Source organism: Hemicordylus capensis, chromosome 3, assembly GCF_027244095.1.
Source record: "Hemicordylus capensis ecotype Gifberg chromosome 3, rHemCap1.1.pri, whole genome shotgun sequence".
NCBI classification, from domain to species: domain Eukaryota; kingdom Metazoa; phylum Chordata; class Lepidosauria; order Squamata; family Cordylidae; genus Hemicordylus; species Hemicordylus capensis.
The window spans coordinates 192,399,955-192,411,927 of record NC_069659.1 but is presented as its reverse complement, the minus strand read 5'-3'; the positions used below and the strand labels follow the sequence as shown (position 1 = coordinate 192,411,927).

Sequence of the window (11,973 nt, the reverse complement as noted above, 5' to 3'; positions counted from 1 at the left end):
TGCAAAGTGTTCAGCTAGTACATTAAGGGATTTATTTAATAGTGTAGACTATTTGATCATGTGAAGCAATTTGAAGTGCTACAGGCCAGAATTCCTGGTTTACCACCTCTTTGAGATCAATCAAAGTAGTTAATGTGAACATATTCAGCCTAGCAAGACACCTGGAGGATTTGTCTGTACTGAGGCTTAGAGCGAATCCCTCCGATCTTTCACTAAGCTGTTGTATTTATTTCTAGCTCGGTCCAAGAGCCTGGTGATGGAGCAGCCTGGACTGCCCTGTCAGTCTTTTTCCTCCTGCCCACAGGAGCGGGTGATGAAGTGTGGCTGGCTGAAGAAGCAGAGAAGCATCATAAAGAACTGGCAGCAATGCTGGTTTGTGCTCCGTGGTGACCAGCTCCTCTACTACAAGGATGAAGATGAAGCCAAGCCACAGGTAAGAGGCGTCCGTTTGTTTGGGGCCTGAAATGGCAAGAGTAGTGAGCAAGCCATGGATTGCAGTGTCTGTGGTCCTAATGCCCCAGATGCAAGTTGGTGCAGAAAAGGAAATAATATTCAAGTCTATATCTCTCAGAATTTATCATATATTTAACCATATTTCCCTTTAATAATCTTTCCTCAAAAGGCGTGGAGAGGGCTTTAGTATCTGTAGTATGATGGAAGGAGATAACCTGTGGAGTTTTTCCTCACTTTTCGGTCTCCTGTAGGGCATTGACTTTATGGACTCTCTTTTCATTACTAACTCTTCTGTTACTTTTTGGAACCAGTCAGTAATGCACCAATCCTCCTCAGTCTTGTCTTGAAGTTCTCAGAACTGTTTATAATCAGTTCTGTATAAGCTGTATATAATATCAAGGAGCTGCTCAAGAAGATTCAGTATAAATTCTAAATAACTGTCTGGTGCTTGAGGGCTCAAGTTAGATTAGATATGATGCTACAGATATAATGCTAGGATCTATAGGAATTCTGGTCATGGATCTGCAGCATCACATCTAAGCTGATTCAGAATCACCCATAATTTTAGAAGAGTGTAAGGAGGACTTGTGAGCTGAGTATAAGTGCACAGCACTCCCCTAGAGTGCTGGACTAGGACCAGAGAGACCCGAGTTCAAATCCACATTCAGTCATAAATAAATAAAAATAAATAATCATTTGAGGAACTCCCCCCTCATTTTACTGAACTCCACTCAAATCTAATAATCCATATTTTCAATCCCAAAACATATTTCACTCCCAAAGTGTCTTTGCTCTCCTCCAAACAACCTTAAGTGAGGAGTTGCTCCTCAAGCTTCTCCTCTATCTATCCCTCTGAAGGTGAGGACAATTTCCAGTCCCCAAAACTTCCTTGAACAGATACATATACCACCTTTAACCATATCTCAAACTAGTTTAGAACCAATTAAAACTTCCATAAGCTTTAAAACCAACAGTTAAAATAAACAGGATAAAATTTAAAATCAGTTTTGAAAATCAACTAGAAGTTTGACTGAGCAGGTGTGTCTTCAGTGCTCTTCTGAAAGACATCAGAGATGGCGCAACTCTTATTTCAACAGGGAGTGTGCTCCACAGCCCCAGGGTAACTACAGAAAGGCTCACCATTGAGTCACCTCCAGACAGGGGCGTAACTATGATCGGACAAGGGGAGGCAGCTGTCTAGGGGCCCTGGCCTCTGAGGGGGCCCTGCCCCCTCCCCACGTTCACGTGTTTGTAAGCACGCCCCCTCCCCCGCACGGTCTGCCTCCGCAGAAACCAAACGTGTGTTGCAGCAGCTCCCTTGGGCGCCCTTGAGGCGAACAGCTTGGCTCGGGCCAGACAAGGGCTGCGTTTGTTAGGGAGCAGCAGGTCGGCTGCGAGAGCAGCGGCGGGCGAGGGAGCCGTCCAGGCAGGCAGCCCTCCGCGCGCAGACAGACTTGGAGCGCGAGCGGACGGAGGCTGCCATCCTCTGCTGCGCACTCTTACCCGGGAGAGAGAGTCAGCCCCAGTGAACCCAGTGGGGACTTGCTGCTGCTGCTGCCTCTGAATAAACCTGTGTAGGTTTTTTGTGCGGCGGCGAGTCCTGTCGAACTCGGTGGGGCTTAGTGGAGTGCACGCTTGGTTGCCATTTCGCTGTGTCTTATTTGGGCCCCGGGCTTGTTTGGAGGGTCCCAGCCCTTGCGCGTGCACGAGTTACAAGGAAAGAGTGCCTAGGAGGGTGTGCAGCGGTGGGGGTGGGGGGGCTGCAGGAACGAAGCGCTGGTACTTCTCAGCTTCTTTGGCGGGTGGGGTGGGGGCTGGCCGTGGGGGTCGTCCTGTCCCCTAGAACGCCTGCCCTTCTGCACTTGCAATGACATCCCTGGTGTGTGCAGAGTGCCAAGGAGGAACCACAACCCACTGCCACCACAGCGTGCGTCTCCCAGGAAGGCAGGCTTGACCCCCAGTGACGCTCAGTTTTTAAATCTTAAATCCTGGCTTCTTCTTCTTCTTCTTCTTTTTAAAGCATGAGCAGGGCAGGGGGATGAATCTGCACAGAAGTGGGGGTCCGTAGGCGAGCTTGCCAGTTGCACGCTACAGATCAAAGTGGACTTGAAAGGTGTGTGTGTGTGTGTGTGTGTGTGTGTGTGTGTGTGTGTGTGAGAGAGAGAGAGAGAGAGAGAGAGAGAGAGAGAGAGAGAGAGAGAGAGAGAGTGTGTGTCTCCCTTCCCTTCCCCCAGAGTCTCTCGGGCAAAAAGCCTCCCCCAAGGCTTTTCCTCCCTGCCCACTTCGCAGTCTTCAGGTGCGTGACAAAGAGAGCTTTGCCTCCTAACAGTCATCTCCCCTTCTGCTGCTGCCGCTGCCTGGGGGCCTTGGCCTGAGGGATGGGGTCCTCCTTCTGCTGATGCGCAGCTGCCCTGTTCAGCCCCTTCTGAAGGAAGGACACTTGGGTGGTCGCCCTGTCCAGAAGTTTAACAAGGTGATGACTGAACGCCTCACCTTGAGGAGAGCAGTTCACAGCCTCAGAGGGAAAGGGGCTGGCAGCTGCTGCTCTCTTTAGATCCCAGATGGATACTCCTGCCTCTCTAGGCATTCAAGGAAGGAGAGTAATGTAGTTCTTTCTGCTATTCTGTCTTGCTCCCCTCCCCCTCCCAGGACCTTAATTTCTGCCCTTGGCAGGATAGCCTTGGAAACCGGAGTCTCCAATGCAGGGATTCTCAACCCTGGGGCCTGAGTCCCCAAAGTGTGTATGGGCAATGGGTGTCATAGTCCAGCAGCTTCTGGGGACCAAGTCTGAGAACTCTGCCCTGCCCTTCCTAATCCATTGGGTTGGAGAAATCAAGGCAACTCGGGCCAAATTCAGTCAATGTAGACAGGAGCTGAGAGTAAAAAAACTAGATTCCATGTGAACTAGATATTCACCGTATTCATAATGGGGATGTGAGTGTGAGTGCACTATATATTGTCAAGTGTGTCTGTGTGTGTATATCAGCGAGGGGCCCATTTTAAAATCTTGTCTCTGGGGCCCCTCCAACCTTGCTACGCCCCTGCCTCCAGACAAGACAGAAGTAACTGCAAATGAATCTCCTCCAACAATCTTTGTTGGAAGCAGGTTCATAATGAAGATAATATTCTCTTATATATGCCGGGCCATTATGATTCCAACCCAGCACTTTGTATTTTGCCCAGAAACATATTGGCAGCCAGTGGAGATCTTTTAAGACAGCAGTGATATGATCTTTTTTGGTTGCCCTTGAGACCAACCTGGCTGCTTTATTTTGCACCAGCTATAGATTCTGGACTACATATTGTAGCTTAACATTGGAATGCTTAGAAGAAGTCATCAGGGGGCAGGGGCAAGTTACTTGGTTAAGCAGGAATGAAGCAAACTGTTGCTGCAGCAGACAGTTGGGGAGAGGAACTGGAAAGAAAAGGATAGAAGAGGGACTGAGGGGAAAACATCAGGGGAAAGAAACTGATGAAGGCTGCAGCAGAAGTTAAGGACAAGAAGAAGCAGAGGCTGGAAGAACAGAGACTTATCCGAGGAGGCAGCTCCTGTGACTGATCCTGAACACCAGAGACCAATACTGGAAGTGTGAGACCTGACCGAAACTCTGGGGAGGCTGGTTGGGACCTCCAGTGGTGGGGGAAACTGTTGTTTACTTGCATTGTATTTCTGTGACTACTTTTTCACTGTCATTCACCATCATATCACTGTTATATCACTGTCATTCATCACCCTGAGCCATTTTTGGAAGGGCGGTATAGAAATCAAATGAATGTATGACTGAATGAATTTACTTCTTACTTTTGCCCATAAATCCTGTTAAATTTACCTTGTTGACATATGCTGGCCTTGGGCCAAAATAAACAAATACATAGATACATACCTTGTTGACAGATCTCCTTAATTTCTGAAAACCAGGGCCTGTTACAATATAGAGGCAGCCCAATGTAAATGCATTGCAACAGACAAACCTGGAGGTTACCAGCATGTAAGTTGATAAGATCACTTTCTTCAAGAAAAGGACATCGTTGACATATCATCTAAAGCTGAAAAAAGGCACTCCTGGCCACTGCCACAACCTGAGGTATGGGAGAAAGTTTTGGATCCAGGAGAACTCCCAGACTGTGCACTTGTTATTTCCAGGGGAGTGTAACCCCATCCACAACAGGCAGATCTATTCCAACTTCTGAATTATGGCTTCCTACAATGAGTATCTCCATCTTATTTGGATTCAGCTTCAGTTTGTTATCCTCATCCAGCCTGTTACTGCCTGAAAACAGGCTTTTAGGAAAGTTATGCCATTTCCTGATGCAGCTGATGCGGAGAAATAGATTTGGGTGTCATCAGCATACTGCACCAAACATCCTGATGATCTCCCCCAGCAGTTTCATGTAGATGTTAAAATTCACTGGAGATAGAGTGGAGCCCTGTAAATGGCTCCATTGAATAGAATGGAGCCCTGTAAATGGATAGAATGGAGAATCTATATAAAAGATCTCTCTTTGAAGAGCAGCAGTCTTCTAATGACACCATCTGGAATCTGCCTGAAAGAGGTATGAGTGGACCCATTGTAGAAAAATGCCTCCCACTCTCAACCCATTCAGGCAATCCAGAAAGATACCATGGTTGGTGGTATATAAAGCTGCCAAGAGATCAAAAAGAACCCATAGGGTCATACTCCCTCTGTCAATTCCCAATTGGAGATCATACGTCAGGCCAACCAAGGCAATCTCCACCCCATAACCTGCCTGAAAAGCAGTTTGAAATGTGTCTAGATAATGTGACTGTTTCATCCAAGACTGCCTGGAGCTGAGAGGCCACCGCAGAGAGGCCACAACCTCCTCAATCACCTTGCCCAATCATGGGAGGTTGGATGACAGGCCTATAATTTCCTAAATCGGATGGATCCAACATAAACTTATTTATGTTGGTCTAATAATTGCTTCCTTGAGACAAGGAGGCATTCTACCCTTCCTCAGAGAAACAATGTTTCCTCAGAGAAGCATCCTATATAATAAAGCCATTGCGTGTGCACCCGTGTCTCTGGTGTCTGTGTCCGTGTCTCCCTTGGCTGATCTGGGCATGCGCTCCGCGCATGCCCAGAACACTCCGAGGGAGACACGACCGCAGGCACCAGGCAGCCATGTTGGCTGGTTGGTCATCTGGCTGCGGGGAGGCCGGAGGCGGCACCCACGGGACTGGCCGGGCTGCGGGGAGGGCAGAGGCGGCAGCAGGACTGGCCCTGCCGTGGGGAAAGCCGAGGCAGTGGCGGCGGATCCGGCCCGGCCGCAGGGAGGGGAGAAGCAGCGGCGGGTCCGGCCCGACCGCAGGAACGGGAAAGGCGACGGCGGCGGGATCGGACCGGCCACGGGGAGGGGAACTGTGGCAGCGGCGGGACCAGCCCGGCCGCATGAAAGGCGGCGGGTCCGGCCCAGCCGAAGGAAAGGAAGAGACGGCGGCAACGGGACCGGACCCGACCTGGAAGGGAGAGAAACGGCGGCGGCAGGACCGGCCTGGCCAGGGGAAGGGGAGACAGGACAGGGGCGGGACCAGCCCAGACGAAGGAAAACCAGCGACGACGGCAGCGGGTCCGGCCCGGACCCGCCAGGGAGAGAAACGGCAGCAGCAGGTCCAGCCTGGCCATAGGGAGGGGAGATACAACCCTACTAGCGCCTGTTATTTTAACGGGCTTAAAAATACTAGTTTATTATATTTACCAAGCCCTCTGCAACCACCTCCCTGCCAGATAATAGGTGGTAGGACACACCTCTCCAAGTAACTTGTTCACATCTTCAAGAGTCACAAATGGAAATTGATCCAATGTAACCATACAAGAGGAGTTACTGGATACCTCTGTAGTGGGCTTTGCATCAGTTGTGGTAGCTAGGTCAGCTCATATACAAGAGATGTTGTCCATGAAAAAAAAGCATCACAGTATTCAACCAATGGTTCCAAATTCAAATTTGGGGAAGGAGGGAGCCTTTTTAGCCCTCTCACAACCCTAGACAATTCTCCTGGATGTGAGCTTATGGAGGCAATGCTGACAGAAAATAACTGTTTCTTTTCTGCACACACAGCCAGATCATAGATCTCAGGTGTACTTTTTGTTGTAATAGGCTGGATTCAAGCAGAGTCTTTTTCCACTTGCACTCCAGTTCTCTCCCTTACCACTAGGGATGTGCAAAAAATTTCGGGCACAGAACGATCTGTGCCCGAAATGAACAATTTCGGGTGATTTGGCGCCGAACCGAATCACCCCCGATGTCCCCTGATATTTTTTGGGCACGAGCCGAATCACCCGAATTTCGGACCTGAAAAATTCGGGTGATTCGGTTCATGGTTGATTTTTGGCGATTTTTTAAAGTTTTAGTGACTTTGGGGCAGTTCAGGGCCATAGCATGGGATCTGGGCAAAAGGAGTGGTGTGGGGTGGTAGTGTCTAATGGGTGCAGGCTACCACCCCAATTTCAGGGGGATTGGGCAAAGGGCTGATTTTTGGTAAATTTCTGAAATTTTCATGTCTTTGGGGCAGATTGGGGCATATTGGGGCAGAAAGTGGGGCCTGGGGCAGAATAGTGGGGTGGGGTGGTAGTGCCTAATGGGTGGAGGCTACCCCCTCAATTTCAGGGGGTTTGGACAAAGGGGTGATTTTTTGAGAATTTTTGAAGTTTTAGTGACTTTGGGGCAGTTTGGGGGCAGAAAGTGGATATGCCCCAAAAGAGTGGGGTGGGGTGGTAGTGCCTAATGGGTGGAGGCTACCACCCCAATTTCAGGGGGATTGGGCAGAGGGCTGATTTTTTGAGAATTTTTGAAGTTTGGGTGTCTTTGGGGCAGATTGGGGGCAGAAAGTGGATCTGCCCCAAAGGAGTGGGGTGGGCTGGTAAATAGTGTCTAATGGGTGAAGGCTACCACCCATCCCCAATTTAAGAGTGACTGGGCAGGGGGTGAATTTTGGTGAATTTATTTTTATGAGGTTTGTCTTCATAAGGTGAAGTGTGCTAAATTGATTACTTCCTCATATTATTCATAGTAAAGGAAAGTGTGAAAAAGTGAAAGTGGGGTCATGAGAGTTGTTTAATTGAAAAAAATCTCATTTGCTATGATAGAATGAGAATTCACACCTCAGAAAAAACTTCTGAGGTGTGAATTCTCATTCTATCATAGCAAATGAGATTTTTTTCAATTAAACAACTCTCATGACCCCACTTTCACTTTTTCACACTTTCCTTTACTATGAATAATATGAGGAAGTAATCAATTTAGCACACTTCACCTTATAGCACTTACATTTATATAGCAATAGCACTTACATTTATATACCGCTCTATAGCCGGAGCTCTCTAAGCGGTTTACAATGATTTAGCATATTGCCCCCAACATTCTGGGTACTCATTTTACCGACCTCAGAAGGATGGAAGGCTGAGTCAACCTTGAGCCCCTGGTCAGGATCGAACTTGTAACCTTCTGGTTACAGGGCGGCAGTTTTACCACTGCGCCACCAGGGGCTCTTGTTTTATGAAGACAAACCTCATAAAAATAAATTCACCAAAATTCACCCCCTGCCCAGTCACTCTTAAATTGGGGATGGGTGGTAGCCTCCACCCATTAGACACTATTTACCAGCCCACCCCACTCATTTGGGGCAGATCCACTTTCTGCCCCCAATCTGCCCCAAAGACACCCAAACTTCAAAAATTCTCAAAAAATCAGCCCTCTGCCCAATCCCCCTGAAATTGGGGTGGTAGCCTCCACCCATTAGGCACTACCACCCCACCCCACTCTTTTGGGGCAGATCCACTTTCTGCCCCCAAACTGCCCCAAAGTCACTAAAACTTCAAAAATTCTCAAAAAATCACCCCTTTGTCCAAACCCCCTGAAATTGGGGTGGTAGCCTTCACCCATTAGGCACTACCACCCCACCCCACTATTCTGCCCCAGGCCCCACTTTCTGCCCCAATATGCCCCAATCTGCCCCAAAGACATGAAAATTTCAGAAATTTACCAAAAATCAGCCCTTTGCCCAATCCCCCTGAAATTGGGGTGGTAGCCTCCACCCATTAGGCACTACCACCCCACCCCACTCCTTTTGCCCAGATCCCATGGTATGCCCCCGAACTGCCCCAAAGTCACTAAAACTTTAAAAATTCACCAAAAATCAGAATTTTTCCCAATCCCCCTGAAATTGGGGTGGTAGACTCTACCCATTGGGCACTACCACCCCACCCCACTCCTTTTGCCCAGATCCCATTGTATGCCCCAGAACTGCCCCAAAGTCACTAAAACTTTAAAAATTCACCAAAAATCAGGATTTTTCCCAATCCCCCTGAAATTGGGGTGGTAGACTCTACCCATTAGGCACTACGACCCCACCCCACTCCTTTTGCCCAGATCCCATGCTATGCCCCCAAACTGCCCCAAAGTCACTAAAACTTTAAAAATTCACCAAAAATCAGGATTTTCCCCAATCCCCCTGAAATTGGGGTGGTAGACTCTACCCATTGGGCACTACCACCCCACCCCAAAATTTTGCCCCTGGGCCCCTTTTTACCCCCCGAATCGATTCAGATTCAGATTCAGATTAAATCCGAATCCGAACCGAATCAAGGGTGATTCAGGTGACCCAGATTCGGGCACAAAACAGAACAGGGGTGATTCGGTTCGGGTCCGAGCCGAATCACCCGAAAACCCGAATTGCACACCCCTACTTACCACTTCAGCTCCTGTAATTCTTTCATATACCACAGGGCCAATTTTGAAGTGGGTTGGAGAGGATGCATAAGAGTGAACTTGTCTACTGCCCTAGTGAATCCACTGTTATAAACCTCCACGAGGGCATCAACAGAATGCAGAACGAACCTTAAAACCTTCCAAGACTTCTTGGAATCCTATTGGATCCAATAGCCTTAGATGGACCATCCCAATAGGACCCACCATCCTTGCAGAGGTGGTCCATGGTTGTGAATAGAACTTTAACCAGGTGGTGGTCCATCCATGATAATGGGGAAATTGCAGGAGTCTCCACCCATGGAACACCTCAGGGTTCAGAGCAAAAGCAGCTTCCCCTCCTAACTGAGCAAAGGTACCTTTTAAAAGTGGTGATTCTCTTTATTTAGCAGGGGGAGAGCAACTGGCCTTTCCCAGCACAGCATCCCTCCAGTGTACCCAAATCAAATCACCTCTGATTTGTTTTGGGTCCAAATCTGGCCAGCAAGCACAGGAGTGATTTGTTTTGTCCACAATTCACCCGAAACAGGTAGATTTGGGTACAAACCATTTCGTACCCAAAACGATTCGCACAGGCAGCAGGCGGAAGCAGTGATTATCTTAGCAGCAGGAAGGGGGTGAAAAAAATCTTCTCTTTTCCTCAATCAGAAAAGCAGGAACAAAAAAACCCAGAGAATCCACTCCAGGCAGCAGACAGGCAAGGCAAAGCAAAGCTCCTCTGGTGCTCTCTCTCTCTCTCTCTCCTCCGACAAGGCAGGAAGGCAGAATGGTGGCTGGCTGCCTCAAATACATTTGAAAATCCCTCCTTCAACCTCCCCCAACCCTTGTCCCTGCTTTGACCCTTCCCCTAGCCAATGCTGGCTCAGTCACGCCTGGCAACACAAGACTTGAATGGAAACAAGCCAGTCTGGAGACGGGGGGAATCACCAGCCAATCATTCAAGTAAGTCACCAATCTGAAGCTTGGGAGGGCGGGGTTTTCAAAAAAATTTCCTGACACAAAGGACACAGCAAGAGAGATCACTACAAAATGGAGGTCCAAATCTACACATTTTTCAGGTCTGAAATCTGGGCGATTTCTTTTGTATTGGAATCTGGCCAGCTAGCACAGGGGCGATTTGTTTTGTCTACAAATCACCTGAAAGATGTAATCCCTAATTATTACAAAAAGGACAATGAACATAGAAATAATAAAGTTTTATTTTTACTTCCAAAGATGCAATGAAAAATAATAATTTAACAGAAACTTGTAATAAGCCTACTTGCATGAGAAATATCTTTAAATGAAAATTCATTATGAAATTTGTAATTTAGTCCATCTTTTTGTATTTGGAGGCTGCTCATAGTGTGAGGCCATAAGCTGTAGCTTACTTAGCATGTGCCGAAATTCAGTTCTGGTTGCCTATAAGAATTTTTTTTCCTTCAAAGAAGGAACTAACAAAAGAGAACCCATGAGAGAGGGATGTCAGCCACTGAGGCAGAATTTTTATGTAACGTAAAACGAGTTAAATGGGTCCAAGGTTGAGAGTCCATTACATCTGAATTCATGCAACTGTGATTTTGAACTGAGTGACCTGTGGTTTGCCTCACCAAACTCCAGTTTGAACCTTCGGTTTGCAGTAAGGTTCGCTGCCAAGACCTGAGGTTTGGCCGTCAATGCATTCTGTCTGGATGTAGACAGCACCATAACCATGATTCCATGCAGCTTTTGGAACCACAATACAGTGGCACAGACCCTCTTAGGATAATGCCCACTCCATGCCTGCAGTGGTTCTTTCTGGCCACCTCTCCAAGCACCAGCCCCTCCCCTCTGGGTCTCTGGGTCATCTCGGAGAGACCACATTACTCCTTTACTGATGGAGCTGCACTGGCTGCCAGTAGGCTTCCAGACAAAATACAAAGTGCTAGTTATAACTTATAAAGCCCTAAATGGCTTAGGCCCTGGGTATTTAAGAGAGCATCTTCTTCACTACGAGCCCCACTGCCCATTGAGGTCATGAGCCCCTGGTGGCGCAGTGGTAAAACTGCCGCCCTGTAACCAGAAGTTTACAAGTTCGATCCTGACCAGGGGCTCAAGGTTGACTCAGCCTTCCATCCTTCCGAGGTCGGTAAAATGAGTACCCAGAAATGTTGGCGGCAATATGCTAAATCATTGTAAACCTCGTAGAGAGCTTCCAGCTATAGAGCGGTATATAAATGTAAGTGCTATTGCTATTGCTATATGAGGAGGTCCGTCTCCATTTCTAGTTACTGCCAAGTTGTTTAGTGGCTACGCAGAGATGGGCTTCTCGGTCGCTGCCCTGAGATTGTGGAATGCGCTCACTGCTGAGATACAATCCTCCACATCTCTGGCAATTTTTTTTTAAAAACCTGAAAACCCATTTTTTTCGCCCAAGCTTTCTCAGCTTTTTAAAATTGTCTGTTTTAATTTTATGGGCAATCGTAAGCTGTTGATTTGTTTTAACTTTTGTGTGTGTTTTAATTGTTTTATGTTAACCGCCCAGAAACGAAAGTTTGGGTGGTATATAAGTTTGATGAATAAATATATATTCCCTCCTGGGAAGTCATAAGGACCCTTCCCTTTCCTGAGTTACTGGGAAATAGTGTCCCCCACCCCCAATATCATGTTTGTGCGGGACAGTTTTGTTGCAGGGCTCTTAGGAGGCAGGTGGTGCAATTGCTGTAAGAAGCAGCGCTGGCATTGCATGGCATTTAAAGGGACTTGAATGCTGTTGTGAGCTACATCTGGTTTTACACTCGGCATATTATTGATTGATTGATTGATTTGATTTGATTT

The 11,973-nt window shown here is 47.7% G+C and overlaps 1 protein-coding gene across 1 annotated transcript in view; it reads left to right on the top strand.

Annotated features, from left to right (window-relative positions):
* The first annotated feature begins 313 nt into the window (after nt 1–313).
* Nucleotides 314–11,973, top strand: part of ARHGAP22 (Rho GTPase activating protein 22) — a 95,231-nt gene continuing 83,571 nt past the window's right edge. The window contains exon 1 of the mRNA XM_053305944.1: nt 314–433. Within this exon, the coding sequence (XP_053161919.1) occupies nt 314–433 (120 nt within the window). The remainder of the gene's footprint in view (nt 434–11,973) is intronic.